Source organism: Malaclemys terrapin, chromosome 8 (assembly GCF_027887155.1).
Source record: "Malaclemys terrapin pileata isolate rMalTer1 chromosome 8, rMalTer1.hap1, whole genome shotgun sequence".
Lineage (NCBI taxonomy): Eukaryota > Metazoa > Chordata > Testudines > Emydidae > Malaclemys > Malaclemys terrapin.
Genome location: NC_071512.1, coordinates 104819351 through 104837216, shown reverse-complemented (window position 1 = coordinate 104837216; position 17866 = coordinate 104819351). Strand labels below are relative to the sequence as shown.

At 49.8% G+C, this 17866-nt stretch overlaps 1 protein-coding gene across 1 annotated transcript in view; it reads right to left on the bottom strand.

The window, feature by feature from the left end:
* MKNK1 (MAPK interacting serine/threonine kinase 1) overlaps positions 1-17650 on the bottom strand; it is a 40169-nt gene extending 22519 nt beyond the window's left edge. The window contains exons 1-3 of the mRNA XM_054038286.1: positions 17564-17650; positions 9926-9988; positions 3420-3525 (exon numbers count right to left, since the gene is read on the bottom strand). Of these exons, the coding sequence (XP_053894261.1) occupies positions 3420-3525; positions 9926-9988; positions 17564-17569 (175 nt within the window). The 5' untranslated portion in view covers positions 17570-17650. The remainder of the gene's footprint in view (positions 1-3419; positions 3526-9925; positions 9989-17563) is intronic.
* Between the last annotated feature and the right edge of the window lie 216 nt (positions 17651-17866).

Genomic DNA, 17866 nt, shown 5'->3' with positions numbered 1-17866 from the left:
TTCAATCAGGGAGGATGAGGCCCTCTTCTAGCAATTGAGGTGTGAACACCTAGGGAGGAGAAACTGCTTTTGTAGTTGGCTAGCCATTCAGTCTTTGTTTAATCTTGAGCTGATGATGTCAAATTTGCAAATGAACTGAAGTTCAGCAGTTTCTCTTTGGAGTCTGGTCCTGAAGTTTTTTTTGCTGCAGGATGGCTACCTTTAAATCTGCTATTGTGTGTCCAGGGAGGTTGAACTGTTCTCCTACAGGTTTTTGTATATTGCCATTCCTAATATCTGACTTTCATCTTTCAGTCTCATCTTCTGATCAATGTTACTTTAGACACACCGCAATGAGACTAAAACCTAAGCTTCAAAGAGATGGTTCCTCACACCAGAAAGTAAACTAATCGTTTAAACGTAAGTTGAATTAGTGAAAAATTGACATTTCCAACTTGTGTTCTGTACTAAATTTGTGCACAAACAGGGACGCAAGATTTGTTAATTAGCTTTTTGTTCTGCCTGTGATCTGATTAGGATACCTCTGTATGACGACACCTAGTTTCCTTTTCTGTTGAAACTTTAAGCAAGGAGGAAGCTCATTGCAGTTTTGTTCTCATTAGTCACTCCGTTTTGATAAACCACTTCTATGCTTAGGCCCGAGTAGCAACTTGAATGACATGAGAAAACTCCTTTATCCCAGCAACTTGTTTTGAGGCCTCACCTCCTTAATGGAGTGTTCTTTGGAGTAAGTGTTAACAAGAACAAGCCTTTACACTAGTAAAACTGGATAGTTTAATGGGAACAGTCAACTCTGTCACCCAATTAATGGTAATTTTATATTACAGTTTCAGAGGTTTAACCTTCTCCCAAAGACATGACTCCCCCATCTTCCCAGCAGTTGATCCTGGTATTGGAGGTTCTAGAACAGCGGTTCTCAAACAGTGGGTTGCAACCTCATTTTAATGGGGTCACCAAGGCTGGTGTGGGCCCTGGGCCCTAGCAAGTCTGAAGCCCAAGCCCCACTGCCCAGGGCTAAGGTTACATGCCCCCTGTCCAGGGCTTCATCAGCTTTGGCCCCTCCCCCGCCCAGGGCGGTGGGGCTCAGTCTTCAGTTCCCCCTCCTGGGGTAGTGTAGTAATTTTTGTTGTCAGAAGGGGGTCATGGTGCAAGGAAGTTTGAGAACCGCTGGTCTAGAACACGAATGCTAAGTTAATACAGTGAGTGTATTCATTCACTCGTTTTTTTAACTAACATTTTTAGCAGAATATTTGACCTCTTGATAGAGTAATGGGCGAGTAAAAATAACCAGCCATTTTCCAGTCAAGTACACAAAAAATTGCCTATTGGGAGTTTGCCTAGATTGTTTATATACTGGTTAAGAAATGAAAAACAGAAGAAATTAGTTTTCATCACAGCAAGAAGTTAACCTCAGGGTGCCAAAAAAAAGTTCTATACTAGGCCTGGTGTTTACTATATAAATTAATGATTTGGCAACTGAATTTTGTCACTTCAGTGCTTCACCACTAACAAAACCCAGACTAGTCAACATCAGATGAATGAGGCACTTCAGAGGGACCTAATCAAGCTAGATGAGAGGACAACATAATGGGAGATGAAATTCACTGTTGATAAATGCAAAGTTATATGCCTTGGAGGGAATAATTTACACTGAGTTAGTAGTTAATTTAGAAAGAACTCTGGGCATCACTGCAGATAGCTCAATAAAGACCTAGTCTGCTCAATGTGCAGCAGTAGTAAAAAAAACAAATAAACCCAAAATGTTAGGATGCAAATGGAATGGGATAGAAAATAATAGGTCAAAGGTATGCCCTCCTCCGCATTACGGTGTTCTCTTCTTGCAGACTCATCTCAAAAAGGATACAGCAGAACTAGAGAGGATTCAGAGATTGTTGACAAGAATGATAAGGAGCATGGACAAAGGTATATAAAGAGAGATTGAAAAAAGAATGGGATTGTTTACCTTAGAAAGTAGACAAATACTAAGTATACAAAAAATAACAGAATAGATAGTGTGAACAAAAGTTCCGGATTTACTTTCTCTCATAGTATGAGGCGACATTCAGAGAAAAAGTCAAAACTGATAAAAGCAAACACTTTTCCATACAACACGCAATTAGCCTGTGGCTTTAGCAGGATTAAAAAAGGATTTAGCATTTATGTGGATAAGTTTTGTAAGACATACAGACACATGCTTCAGAGCATATGTCAGCCTCTATCAAGGTTAAAAGGAAACTTCTGGGGGCAGGATATCCCACAGCTGCCTACTGGAGGGTTCCAGTGAAGTAGCTGGTATTGACCACAGTCAATGCCAGGATGCTGAACGAACTGGACCACTGGTATGACATACTGGCCGCTCCTACATACAGGTTAGACTTGAAACACCTACACAACACTTAGCCACAAAGGCTAGAATTTATTTAGTTTCAGCAGAAGCTAACAACATTCAACCAAAAAACTGTCTTACTCACCAGTAAGAGGACTTTTTAAAACCCCGTCTACAGTATAGACTAGTTCCTGCTTCACTGAAATCAATGGAAATTCTTCCACTGACTTCAGCTGGAGCACTCTCAGGCCTTCTGTCAACAGTGAAAACAAAGACATACTATGCCCACTGACAAGAGATGACAGAATCTGAGAGAAGCTATGGTTCAAACTCTCATTTTCCCTTCTGTTGGGTCTAGGCATTGCAGCTCTCATTGGAGCCAAAGACGTGAATCTCTCCTCCTTAGGTGTAATACCAAGGGACAATGGAGCAAGCTAAGGGGAGAATACATTTTGTAGCAGCAGTTCTGCCTGAGCCTCAAGTACTGCTGCTCTAGTAAGTGCTAGGGTTGGCAGGCCAGCCGCCTGGCCCAGGGTTAACGGTTAAGGTGTGTTAACCGATAAGACTGATGCTTACTGGTTAACCTTTTACATCCCTAGTAAGCATCTACACACAGGTAAGCTTACTTAGTATTAGAGCCAATGTTAAATACATACAATTTTTAAAGTCCTCCATGGGATAGGTCCCGGATACATGAGAAAAGCCTTCTCCTTCCACAACTATGGTCTCCTACAACACTTACGTTCCACTGGATCAATGAATCCATTGACAGGAAGAACAGCACTCATGGGTGCCGAAGACAGAATTTCAGAGAGGTGGGAACAAGAACACAGAACACACTACCAGAAAAGGTAATGACCATAGTTGTGCATTAAGTTCTGGACGCAGTGAAACCTAACTGTTGACATAGCTTCCCCACAAGTACGTACTCCTCTCACACACATGCAAAAAACCCAAACCAAAAAAGCCTTAATTCTAATCACCGGGGTTGGAAAGACAGGGATATATAATTATCTCTTAAATCCTGGGGGGGCAATTGGGTACTACAACAATGGACACCAGCATAAGAACTTGAGAGATAAAAAGTGGATACCTGGTCTCTGTTGGATTGACTTCACTGGAAGAAGGGAGTTTGGGTAGACAGGCTGATTACCATTTGCTTCAAAAACAGGACTTGCTGAAGTAGGATTATTTTGTAACTAAAAAAAGAAATGAAAAAAAAAAAGCATATTCAGAGTCACAAATCATTTACCTTTATTATTTATATTACAATAGTGCCTAAAGGCTCCAGAGATCGGGGTCCTGTTACTCTAGGTTCTGTACAGACACACAGCAGGAGACCTTGCAATCCAAAAATAAGCAAGGCAGAAAGACTGTATTCCCAGTTTACAGATGGGGCGCTAATGCACAGTGAGCTTAAATGAACTGCACATGAAATCAGTGACTGACCCAGGAAACTGAACACAGATCCTCAAGCACAAAGCCAACTTCCCCCAAAGGAAATTTACTATCTTGTTTAGATTAGGAGTACAACTTCTCACTCTCCATAGACATGTACAAATGAGAAAGCCAAGAGTCAGAAAGACAACCTTCGCATACTCTGGGGCAGCGCCTCAGCTAACACAAAACTGCCGTAGCTCCATTGAAGATAATGGAGCTACAACAATTTATAGCAGTTGAGGATCAGTCCTGCACTCTCAGCACATTCCTTACATTACTGATAAAACGATTAAGTGGAGTCCTAACGTTATATTCCAATTGCCATAGCATCAAGGGATAATTATTAAGGAGAATCACACACTCCACCTCCCATTTGAAAATGCCCTGGTGACAGGCACAAGGGTCTCCAAAATGACCATATAAAGACATATCTTGCAACCAATCTTGAAGGCTCTGACAGACCATGAGAGTGAAGCTAGGGATCTTCTATTGAAAAGCAGGGCCACCAATGCACAACCATTTATCCCTAGCAACCAACAGTAAAATAGTCCCAGATAACAACCGTCATGGCAAGGCATTGAGAGAAAGAGAGGAATACAAATAGTTATTTGAGCCAGACTCTTTGGAGTTTCATAGATTATAACCAATGTTCTGAATTTCACCTGGAAATAAATCAAAAGCCAATTCAGAGAACAAACAGCTGGCACAACACACTGAGCCGCCCACGGAGGTAAGTAGTTAAATAAGCACGACAATACATTGGACAATAGAATTTCACTATAGTCACAGGTAACCAGTGGAAACAAGTGAGAAGACTCCCTTCCAGAACTGCAACTCACTAAGAGCCTTAAGACTTTTTCTAGCCAGGGCTTAAAAATTCATATCCTGTTTCTGCTGGCTAATAAGCACCAAGCAGGTGGCCCCCCTAGTAGAGTAGTCCAAGCATTCTAAATATAATAAAACCTTTTCTTCTTGGGAATTTGGTTTGTTTACAGGGGCCAAACATTTTCAAGCCAGTTTGCATACAGCTAGACTAAAATCCAAAACTAGGCACCTGAATAGAAGTGGCCTGATTTTCAACAAGATGCTAAACTTACAACTCCCACAGAATTCCACCGCTGTTTGGGCTCAGCACTTTTGAAAGTCAAGCCGTATTTTGACACTGAGGAGCCTAACTTTGGGCATCCAGAATTAAATCTCTCAGAAATTTTCAGCCAAGACCTTCACTTCCCAGAAACTTACCTACATTAGCCACAATTGCCCGTGTCAGCCAAATAGGACTTGCTTAGCAGGTGTTGATCTTGCTGGAACACGCTAACCGGGTGAAGTCACAGAAGAACAATGCTACTTTGTTACAAACACTTGTGAAAACGCTTAAGCACAGTGCATTACAGGCTGCCAAATGTAGAGAGAGGAACTGGTTCAGAGTGAAAAACATATTATTCATTACAGCACTGTGTTAAATCATGTCTCTTTCTCCAGTCAAGACAATTGTTGCAACATAGGGTAGGATTCAGAGATACACAGAAGGAGGGAAGATACGCGTTTCAAATTCTATCAAAGAAAAGGCATTGCTACTGTTCACTTATCTAGATTAATAATTTGACAAATCACTCTAGTAATTAAAATTGCCTGTGGGAGTGCCTCTGCTATCATAGTTAGTGTTGGACACTGGTGACCTAAACAGCACGATGAAAAATGAGTCAGAAAAAGATCCCATACCACATACATTCCTGACAAAATGTAAGACTAATATATTTTGGGATGAAATTCTGAAACTCTACATGAAGTCTGACTAATCTGGCTCTGTGAAAAGATAAATGTGATAAAATCTACCATGGCCAGCTGCAATCCAGCGCAGCCATAGCCGTTAATGAAGTCTAGTGACCCTGGCTGCAGGGGGGTTTGAGCTACAGCAACTCCTCACTTAAAGTCGTCCCGGTTAACGGTGTTCGTTGTTACGTTGCTGATCCATTAGAGAACATGCTCGTTTAAAGTTGGGCAATGCTCCCTTATAACATTGTTTGGCAGCCGCCTGCTTTATCTGCTGCTTGCGGGAAGAGCAGCCCATTGCAGCTAGCTGGTGGGGGCTTGGAACCAGGGTGGACTGGCAGCCCCCCCCCCCCCCCATCAGCTCCCCGCTCCCCTAAGTTCCCTGTGCATCAGACGCCCAACAGGCGATCAATTGCAGCTGTCCCTCCCCCCACTGCCATGTGCTGCTCCTGCCCTCTGCCTTGGAACTGCTCCCTGAATTCTCCTCCTTGCTGTGCAGGGGAAGGAGAAAGAGGGGGGCTAATGTCAGGGTGTTCCCCTTACCCCTACTCCTCCCCCACTTATCCCTTCTCCACATAGAGCAGGGGGGAGACACAACAGGGCTCAGGACAGAGAGAGCTGGCCGCAGCTGCTGTCTCAACTTCCTGATCTGTTTAAAGGCAATGTTCTTAGAGTGTGATGTCAGCATACTTAAAGGGGGAATGCACATCTCTCTCTCTCCCCCACACACAGGGTGTGTGTGTCTGTCTGCCATGCTGTCTCCCCTCCCTCCATTCGTGCTGCCTTGTAGAGTGTGAGGCTACATTAACAACAATGGGTTAACCCTTGAGGGCTCAGCTGAGGGCTAGTTCATCATTTAGCAGTAAGGCACTCCCTGGGAAATACCCCACCCTCTTCCACCCTCTGACTTCGCCACCTCAACCAAGCTTCACAATCACCATTGCTGTGTACAGTATTAAATTGTTTGTTTTAAAACTTATATTGTGTATACATATATATAATATAGTTTTTTGTCTGGTGAAAAAATTTCCCTGGAACCTAACCTCCCCCCCCATTTACATTAATTCTTATGGGGAAATTGGATTCGCTTAACATGGTTTCACTTAAAGTCACATTTTTCAGGAACATAACTACAACAATAAGCGAGGAGTTACTGTACTTAATCAGCATAAGAATGAGTCCAGTGGCCTGCCCTCTACACTTCCTCTGCAATGGCCTCCACACTGCCTTTGATCGCCCATCTTCCAAGTGTACACTGAATGGAGAGGCCAACCCTATCGCTGTTCAGCTACCCACCTCTCTTGCATGGGGTTTCTGTGGCATGGAGAGTCAAGTCCTCTCACAATGGGTCAATCTCACACTTTTCAGGCTAGCTCAGATTGATTTTTTTAAATGGATTCCTCCATCTCAAATCTGTTGTTACTTCTCCATGATAACTATCGGAACACTGTTAGAGAACACAGTGGAATATAGGACAAAATATTTGCCGCTTTTAAAGATTAAATTTCCTCTTGGGAGAAGGTCATGTACTTTTACCACAAAATTTATGGCCACTAATTTTTCTGGAGCGGAAATAGATCTATAGTAACATAGGCATTTATACAGCTTTTTAAAAGCGTTCAGAATATCAGCCAGGTAGGCAAGGGCAATTATTTCTATTGGCCAGGTAAAGAGGCAAACAAAGTAAGGTTAAGTGACTTGCACAAGATAATACAGTAAGTCAGTTAGCAAGGGCACCAAGCAAGACTTGAGGCAACTTAAAAAGAACACTGAAAACTATTAAGTTTATTTATTTTGGGCGGGGGGGGGGGGGGGGAAGAATGGGAAAACCAGTGACCCGGCTGCACTCAACTGCAAATCAATATTAAGGATGAGAAAGGCATAACAGCAGCCAGTGTTTCATTCAGCAGAAAATAAATATGAGAGGGTCAGTCTCATGCAAGGGTTCCCTGGCATGTCAATTGCTTAATACATTGAGGATCATCTCCTTTCCAGTTTCCTTCAGAGAAGTAAATACGTTGGACTAACAAGAAAGGCTGCTTAATGCTACTGATCAAGGGAAATAAGCACTCAATGATAAGCAGTCTTCATCATGTTTCAGTAAGAATTAAGTTAAACGTTATTTTGGAACTCCAGAGGAGTTATTTCAAAAAGACAAGACAACAGTAATAATACTTAATTTGACTTAAGCAAGTCAATTTCTCTGATACTTAAATCAGAAAGTCGTTGAACTGTTTTAAATTACAGAAAAAAATATACAGGAGAAGTCAGTTTTGACAGTCACTTATGAAAGACTAGCATTATGATTTTTTTCTCCATTTGATTGCTTAGGGAACTCTCTTCATGATCTCAGAATGAATCATCAAACTCTAATTTGGTTAGCTAATTTCCTATTACTCAAATATAACCAGAGATGGAAGCTTTCTAGGAAGTGGACTTTGAATTTTTGGTTGCTTTTTAAAATTTCATGCACCTACAAGTGGTTTATTTCCTGCTCTTAAGAGACTCCCTCGAATCACATATGATAATATCTCTTACTGGAAGTTAAGCTATACAACATACTTCCTTACTTAGGCCATGTCTATACTAGCGAACTTACAGCGGCACAGCTGTACCAAGGCAGCTGCACCGCTGTGAGATCGCACGTGTAGCTTATCTATACCGACAGGAGAGAGCTCTCCCGTCGACATAATAAAACCACCTCCACGAGTGGTGGTGGCTATGAGAGAAGCTCTCATGTCTACGTGGCATCATCCACACCAGTGGCGTTTGTCGATGTAACTTGTGTCGCACAGAGGGGTGTTTTTTTTCACAACACCGAGTGACATAAATTACACCGACAAAAGTGGTAGTGTAGACAGCCCTACCTATAGTTAAAATATTTATTGGTTGTAAATTACTAAGTGCTAGAAGATGGAAAGTGATTTTTCCTTGCATTACCTTTCTGTACTTTTAATTCTGATTCTTTAGAAAGAGTGAACCATGTTAAACTCCATCTTGAATGCTTTAGGGTATGCTGCCTCGATCAAGCAGTAATGATCTTTTCTATGGCGTAAAGAAATTCTCCCTTACCATAATTAGACTCCTCTTCTAAAAACAAATTCTATCATTTGTATATTCCAATAGTTTTACATTATGAAAGTTCAATGTTCTTTACAAAAAATAAGAGGTTTAGTTTAGCAGTAAGTAGTGACAAATATTCACTGACAGAGTTTAGACTTGCTATCGATGGAACAATTTCAGATTAGCATAGTGACAAGAAATTACACAGGTTCCTGAAAGTAACACGCTAATAGAATTACCATTATTTTCAGTAGAGTAACTCTGAAACAATATGTAATGTCCCTCTCTGACAATCCTGGAGTTTAAAATATTGTAGTTTTCAAAATACTGGATATTTTAGGTAAAAGCCACTACTAGCTTTGTTTTGCTTGTATATAAACTAGTAAAGATAGATAGTAATACTTGTATTGAAATGAAATACCAATACCAAATAGCCATTTACATTTGACAATTTGTAACCAAGTTAACACCACTTTACCTTTGGCATAACTAATTTTCAGCTATGGAGTCATAATGGCTGATCAATAATCTAGTTAATATTGAAAACTGAGTATTAATTTAGTATCTGAGCTGAACATTTTCAGTTTAAGGCCAACCAGCAAGATTTCATATATTTTGTTCCAATCATTTGCAATTTAGTCACCAACATTTTTTTTAGAAGCCCCCAAAGCTGGAACTGGGAGAAAGTCAAAATGGTACTGAAATGTATTTTTTTTTAAATTAAGTCTAAATTTACTAGCGAGCTAGCTCAAACTTTGCAATACCAATACTAATGATGCCTTTTCTGCAATTTGTATTTTTTAAGTCTTTACTCAGTTAGAGTTAATCCGAGCTGTAGTCCACATCACGTGTACAAACACACTTGCTACCTTTGAGCCAGTTCTCATATTACAACAACTTGTTTTCATTTACAGAATTCTTTCCACAGACAATCAGAACTACAGCAATGCCAAAAATATTTTTCCAGTAAGGCACAGGCTCTGTCTACACTTAAACCATTACAGTGGCACTGCTGTGAGCTGCTGTAGCATTTCGGAATAGCCACTCACTACAGTGACAAGACGGGCTCACCGTATTTAATCCATCTCCCCCAGAGGCGGTAGCTAGGTTGACAGAAGAATTCTTAAGGCTGCTTTTAAAGTTAGCTAAAATATTGCTTTTAAAATTAAGAGTTCTAAAACTGTCTGCATACTGGAACAAGTTTTCCCCCAAAACTGAGAATATACAACTTCAGAATGCATGCAAGTGTGAAGACACATGGATCAAACATAATGGGAAACTTGTCAGCAGTTAAGAGTGATGTTAATACTCTATATGCTTTACCTTAGAAGAACAGAGGAAGTTCTTCAGTTCCGCAATTTTATTTTGCCTCACAATATCCGGCATCTAGAAGGAATAAAGAAGAACTTATTTTTGAAGAATGTCAAAGTGCACTCCTTACTTCCTTAGTCATTAGAACATACACTGAAAAACTCAGATGAGCTTCTACATGTAGTCTCTTTATTTGAAAAAAACTTTTAAGGCCATTTAATTGAGCAGAAATATAAAAATATTTTAATCACTATTGTTTTAAATTACATGTACAAGAGCTCCTAGCATCAGAGTAGATAAGGCTAAGTTTTGGCTACTGAATAGCCTTTTGAGATAGTATCATACTTCCATGCAGGAGTTGTTAACAGTATACTGTTTCCGTCATGCATTTGCTGTGATTCGTCTTATACTGCTTTAAAAGAACACAAAAGATAGAATTTTTACCAAATACTAAGAGATACCTGCATTGAAACTAAACAGCCGTTCAACATGTTTCAGAGGGTTTGCAATTCTTAATTTTAAGACAGAAGAAAAATACAGTAAATACTGAACTCCAAGTAGCAAGGATTAAAATTAGGGCTGTCGATTAATCGCAGTTAACTTGTACGATTAATTAAAAAAACTGAATTGCAATTAATTGCAGTTTTAATCACACTGTTAAATAATAGAATACAAACTGAAATTTATTATAAATATTTTGGATGTTTTTCTACATTTTCAAATATATTGATTTCAATTATAACAGAATATAAAGTATACAGGGTTCACTTTATATTATTTTTATTACAAATATTTGCACTGTAAAAACAACAATAGAAATAGTATTTTTCAATTCACCTCATACAAGTACTGTAGTGCAATCTCTATTGTGAAAGTGCAATTTACAAATGTAGATTTATTTTGATATGTAACTGCACTCAAAAACAAAACAATGTAAAACTTTAGCACCCGCAAGTCCACTCAGTCCTCCTCCTTGTTCAGCCAATCGCTAAAACAAAACAGTTTGTTTGCATATATGGGAGACAATGCTGCCCACTTCTTATTTATAATGTCATCTGAAAGTGAGAACAGGCATTCGCATGGCACTTTTGTAACCAGTATTGCAAGATATTTACGTGCCAGATATGTTAAACATTCATATGCCCCTTCATGCTTCGGCCACCAATCCAGAGGACCTGCTTCTGTGCTGATGACGCTCGTTAAAAAAATAATGCATTAATTAAATTTGTGACTGAACTCCTTGGGGGAGAATTGTATGTCTCCTGCTCTCTTTTATACCCGCATTCTGCCACATATTTCATGTTATAGCACATGTTCGTTTTAAGAACACTTTCAATGCAGATCTGACAAAACGCAAAGAAGGTACCAATGTGAGATTTCTAAAGATAACTATAACACTCAACCCATGGTTTAAGAATCTGAAGTGCCTTCCAAAATCTGAGAGGGACGAGGTGTGGAACATGCTTTCAGAAGTCTTAAAAGAGCAACATTCCAATGCAGAAACTACAGAACCCGAACCACCAAAAAAGAAAATCAACCTTCTGCTGGTGGCATCTGACTCAGATGAAAATGAATGTGCATCGGACTGCACTGCATTGGCTTGTTATCAAGCAGAACCTGTCATCAGCATAGACGCATGTCCTCTGGAATGGTGGTTGAAGCATAAACGGACATATGAATCTTTAGAATATCTAGCACGTAAATATCTTGCGACACCAGTTACAGCAGTGCCATGTGAACGCCTGTTTTCACTTTCAGGTGACATTCTAAACAAGAAACAGGCAGCATTAGCTCCTGCAAATATAAACCAACTTGTTTGTCTGAGGGACTGGCTGAACAAGTAGGAGGACTGAGTGGACTTGTAGGCTCTAAAGTTTTACATTGTTATATTTTTGAATGCAGTTATTTTTTGTACATACTTCTACATTTGTAAGTTCAACTTTCATGATAAACCGATTGCACTACAGTACTGTATTAGGTGAACTGAAAAATACTGTTTCTTTTGTTTTTTTACAGTGCAAATATTTGTAATAAAAAATACATATAAAGTGAGCACTGTACACTTTGTATTCTGTGTTGTAATTGAAATCAATATATTTGAAAATGTAGAAAACATTCAAAATATTTAAATAAATGGTATTCTATTATTGTTTAACAGTGTGATTAATCGTGCGATTAATCACGATTAATATTTTTAATTGCTAGACAGCCCTAATTAAAATATCTAAAAAACACAGTAAATATTTATTTTAACAGTGAACATAGGGACAGGTATATTTCCCCATCTTCCCCCCCCCCCGCCCCCCCAAAATATATTCTTAAGAGGAAACATCAGTTTGATCACAGCACGTCTCTCGCTATATACATTACAGAATACCGTGAGTTTGATGCTCTCATGGAGTAGTTATACACTAAGCAATAAGAGTCTTCCATGTTGTTTTATGTTGCAAAGATGGGGCTCCAAGACTGGAAGCTCCTTCACATAGTACTCAGCTCTCAAATGTTCAGCTATATTGCTGTACAGCATAACTACAGTTTTATTGTACTGCTTCTGAAGTGATAATACTAGGATGTAGATTTATAGCAGGGGATGCAAAACACACCTTCAAAAAGTTGCTACAGTTCTGAATACTTTTTTTTTTTTTTAAATACAGCTTTAAGTGAAGCCCTGGATTCTTATCTTAGAACAAAAGGCCAAATTCTCCAAGATCAGAAAAAAAAGAAAAACCTTAACTCTGCTAGCAGAGTCCAATAGTCCCAGGAATGGTTGGGGACACCATTGGCCGAGCCCAACAACAGTCAGTTATCAGGCTGTTGTAACCTCTGCAGCGGCAGTGAAAGCCAAACCCACTAAACCCACTCCGTCCTTACTCAGGCTAAATTCCCATTCCAGTTCCATTTACTGTCCCAGCCCCCACACTGGGGCACCCAGTCCCCCCACGAGGTGGTGCGGGAAAGGGAGGGCACCCCGGCCTGGGGGGGGGGGAGATGAGGGGTGGGGGGAGAGGACCCCAGCCCCCACACTCGGGCACCCCAGCCTAGGGGGGATAAAGGGTGGGGGAGAGGATCCCAAGCTCCCACATTAGGGCACCCTGGACTGCAGGGGGTAAGAGGACCCCGGCCCCCACACTGGGGCGCCCCGGACAAGGGGGGTAAGGGGTGGAGGATAAGGGGCGGGGGGGGGACCCGGGGTCCATGGGGGAGAAGGGGCGGGGGTGGAGGATAAGGGGCGGGGGGGGACCCGGGGTCCATGGGGGAGAAGGGACGGGGGGGACCCGGGGTCCATGGGGGAGAAGGGGCGGGGGTGGAGGATAAGGGGCGGGGGGGGACCCGGGGTCCATGGGGGAGAAGGGGCGGGGGTGGAGGATAAGGGGCGGGGGGGGGACCCGGGGTCCATGGGGGATAAGCAGGGGGGGGGACCCGGGGTCCATGGGGGAGAAGGGGCGGGGGTGGAGGATAAGGAGCGGGGGGGGACCCGGGGTCCATGGGGGAGAAGCGGGGGGGGGACCCGGGGTCCATGGGGGAGAAGGGGCGGGGGTGGAGGATAAGGGGCGGGGGGGGGACCCGGGGTCCATGGGGGATAAGCAGGGGGGGGGGACCCGGGGTCCATGGGGGAGAAGGGGCGGGGGTGGAGGATAAGGGGCGGGGGGGGGGGACCCGGGGTCCATGGGGGAGAAGGGGCGGGGGTGGAGGATAAGGGGCGGGGGGGGGACCCGGGGTCCATGGGGGATAAGCGGGGGGGGGGACCCGGGGTCCATGGGGGAGAAGGGGCGGGGGTGGAGGATAAGGGGCGGGGGGGGGGACCCGGGGTCCATGGGGGAGAAGGGGCGGGGGGGGACCCGGGGTCCATGGGGGAGAAGGGGCGGGGGTGGAGGATAAGGGGCGGGGGGGGGGACCCGGGGTCCATGGGGGAGAAGGGGCGGGGGGGGACCCGGGGTCCATGGGGGAGAAGGGGCAGGGGTGGAGGATAAGGGGCGGGGGGGGGACCCGGGGTCCATGGGGGATAAGCGGGGGGGGGGACCCGGGGTCCATGGGGGAGAAGGGGCGGGGGTGGAGGATAAGGAGCGGGGGGGGACCCGGGGTCCATGGGGGAGAAGCGGGGGGGGGACCCGGGGTCCATGGGGGAGAAGCGGGGGGGGGGGACCCGGGGTCCATGGGGGAGAAGGGGCGGGGGTGGAGGATAAGGGGCAGGGGGGGACCCGGGGTCCATGGGGGAGAAGCGGGGGGGGGACCCGGGGTCCATGGGGGAGAAGCGGGGGGGGGATGGAGGATAAGGGGCGGGGGGGGGGGACCCGGGGTCCATGGGGGATAAGCGGGGGGGGGGACCCGGGGTCCATGGGGGAGAAGGGGCGGGGGTGGAGGATAAGGGGCGGGGGGGGGACCCGGGGTCCATGGGGGAGAAGGGGCGGGGGTGGAGGATAAGGGGCGGGGGGGGGACCCGGGGTCCATGGGGGATAAGCGGGGGGGGGACCCGGGGTCCATGGGGGAGAAGGGGCGGGGGTGGAGGATAAGCGGGGGGAGGGACCCGGGGTCCATGGGGGAGAAGGGGCGGGGGTGGAGGATAAGAGGCGGGGGGGGGACCCGGGGTCCATGGGGGAGAAGGGGCGGGGTGGAGGATAAGCGGGGGGGGGGGACCCGGGGTCCATGGGGGAGAAGGGGCGGGGGTGGAGGATAAGAGGCGGGGGGGGACCCGGGGTCCATGGGGGAGAAGGGGCGGGGGGGGACCCGGGGTCCATGGGGGATAAGCGGGGGGGGGGACCCGGGGTCCATGGGGGATAAGCGGGGGGGGGGACCCGGGGTCCATGGGGGAGAAGGGGCGGGGGTGGAGGATAAGGGGCGGGGGGGGGACCCGGGGTCCATGGGGGAGAAGGGGCGGGGGGGGACCCGGGGTCCATGGGGGAGAAGGGGCGGGGGTGGAGGATAAGGGGCGGGGGGGGGACCCGGGGTCCATGGGGGATAAGCGGGGGGGGGGGACCCGGGGTCCATGGGGGATAAGCGGGGGGGGGTGGAGGATAAGGAGCGGGGGGGGACCCGGGGTCCATGGGGGAGAAGCGGGGGGGGGACCCGGGGTCCATGGGGGAGAAGTGGGGGGGGGGACCCGGGGTCCATGGGGGAGAAGGGGCGGGGGTGGAGGATAAGGGGCAGGGGAGGACCCGGGGTCCATGGGGGAGAAGCGGGGGGGGGACCCGGGGTCCATGGGGGAGAAGCGGGGGGGGTGGAGGATAAGGGGCGGGGGGGGGGGACCCGGGGTCCATGGGGGATAAGCGGGGGGGGGGACCCGGGGTCCATGGGGGAGAAGGGGCGGGGGTGGAGGATAAGGGGCGGGGGGGGGGACCCGGGGTCCATGGGGGATAAGCGGGGGGGGGGGACCCGGGGTCCATGGGGGAGAAGGGGCGGGGGTGGAGGATAAGGGGCGGGGGGGGGACCCGGGGTCCATGGGGGATAAGCGGGGGGGGGGGACCCGGGGTCCATGGGGGAGAAGGGGCGGGGGTGGAGGATAAGGGGCGGGGGGGGGACCCGGGGTCCATGGGGGATAAGCGGGGGGGGGGACCCGGGGTCCATGGGGGAGAAGGGGCGGGGGTGGAGGATAAGCGGGGGGAGGGACCCGGGTCCATGGGGGAGAAGGGGCGGGGGTGGAGGATAAGGGGCGGGGGGGGACCCGGGGTCCATGGGGGAGAAGGGGCGGGGGTGGAGGATAAGGGGCGGGGGGGGACCCGGGGTCCATGGGGGAGAAGGGGCGGGGGTGGAGGATAAGAGGCGGGGGGGGACCCGGGGTCCATGGGGGAGAAGGGGCGGGGGTGGAGGATAAGGGGCGGGGGGGGGACCCGGGGTCCATGGGGGAGAAGGGGCGGGGGTGGAGGATAAGAGGCGGGGGGGGACCCGGGGTCCATGGGGGAGAAGGGGCGGGGGGGGACCCGGGGTCCATGGGGGATAAGCGGGGGGGGGGACCCGGGGTCCATGGGGGATAAGCGGGGGGGGGGACCCGGGGTCCATGGGGGATAAGCGGGGGGGGTGGAGGATAAGGGGCGGGGGGGGGACCCGGGGTCCATGGGGGAGAAGGGGCGGGGGGGGACCCGGGGTCCATGGGGGAGAAGGGGCGGGGGTGGAGGATAAGGGGCGGGGGGGGGACCCGGGGTCCATGGGGGATAAGCGGGGGGGGGGACCCGGGGTCCATGGGGGAGAAGGGGCGGGGGTGGAGGATAAGGGGCGGGGGGGGGACCCGGGGTCCATGGGGGATAAGCGGGGGGGGGGACCCGGGGTCCATGGGGGAGAAGGGGCGGGGGTGGAGGATAAGGGGCGGGGGGGGGACCCGGGGTCCATGGGGGATAAGCGGGGGGGGGGACCCGGGGTCCATGGGGGATAAGCGGGGGGGGGGGACCCGGGGTCCATGGGGGAGAAGGGGCGGGGGTGGAGGATAAGAGGCGGGGGGGGACCCGGGGTCCATGGGGGAGAAGGGGCGGGGGTGGAGGATAAGCGGGGGGAGGGACCCGGGTCCATGGGGGAGAAGGGGCGGGGGTGGAGGATAAGAGGCGGGGGGGGACCCGGGGTCCATGGGGGAGAAGGGGCGGGGGTGGAGGATAAGAGGCGGGGGGGGACCCGGGGTCCATGGGGGAGAAGGGGCGGGGGTGGAGGATAAGCGGGGGGAGGGACCCGGGTCCATGGGGGAGAAGGGGCGGGGGTGGAGGATAAGCGGGGGGAGGGACCCGGGTCCATGGGGGAGAAGGGGCGGGGGTGGAGGATAAGGGGCGGGGGGGGACCCGGGGTCCATGGGGGAGAAGGGGCGGGGGTGGAGGATAAGAGGCGGGGGGGGACCCGGGGTCCATGGGGGAGAAGGGGCGGGGGTGGAGGATAAGAGGCGGGGGGGGACCCGGGGTCCATGGGGGAGAAGGGGCGGGGGTGGAGGATAAGGGGCGGGGGGGACCCGGGGTCCATGGGGGAGAAGGGGCGGGGGTGGAGGATAAGCGGGGGGAGGGACCCGGGTCCATGGGGGAGAAGGGGCGGGGGTGGAGGATAAGAGGCGGGGGGGGACCCGGGGTCCATGGGGGAGAAGGGGCGGGGGTGGAGGATAAGAGGCGGGGGGGGACCCGGGGTCCATGGGGGAGAAGGGGCGGGGGTGGAGGATAAGAGGCGGGGGGGGACCCGGGGTCCATGGGGGAGAAGGGGCGGGGGTGGAGGATAAGGGGCGGGGGGGACCCGGGGTCCATGGGGGAGAAGGGGCGGGGGTGGAGGATAAGAGGCGGGGGGGGACCCGGGGTCCATGGGGGAGAAGGGGCGGGGGTGGAGGATAAGAGGCGGGGGGGGACCCGGGGTCCATGGGGGAGAAGGGGCGGGGGTGGAGGATAAGGGGCGGGGGGGACCCGGGGTCCATGGGGGAGAAGGGGCGGGGGTGGAGGATAAGAGGCGGGGGGGGACCCGGGGTCCATGGGGGAGAAGGGGCGGGGGTGGAGGATAAGGGGCGGGGGGGGACCCGGGGTCCATGGGGGAGAAGGGGCGGGGGTGGAGGATAAGAGGCGGGGGGGGGACCCGGGGTCCATGGGGGAGAAGGGGCGGGGGGGGAGGATAAGGGGCGGGGGGGGACCCGGGGTCCATGGGGGAGAAGGGGCGGGGCCCCAGGCTGTGAGGGGCTCCGGAGCGCCCCCCCCCCCTTACCTCCATCGCTGCCGGAGCACGTCCCGCTCAGTCACCTGGCCCAGGGGTGGGGCTGGGAGGAAGCAGCTTAGCGCAGGCGCATGGCGGACCGGAGACCACTGGCGGAAGTCGGGGAAGAGGGGTGGAGGTGTGCGCACGCGCACCGCGGACAGGCGGGGAAATCGTGCGCAGACGCAATCGTTGGCGGCGGCGCGTGGGGGGGGGGGGAATTGCTCAAGTCGAGGCGCTCTGCGGGAGAGCGGGGGAGGGGAGTGCGGAAGCTGCGCGCAAGCGGGAGGGAAAGAGCCTGGGGGCGGAGCCACA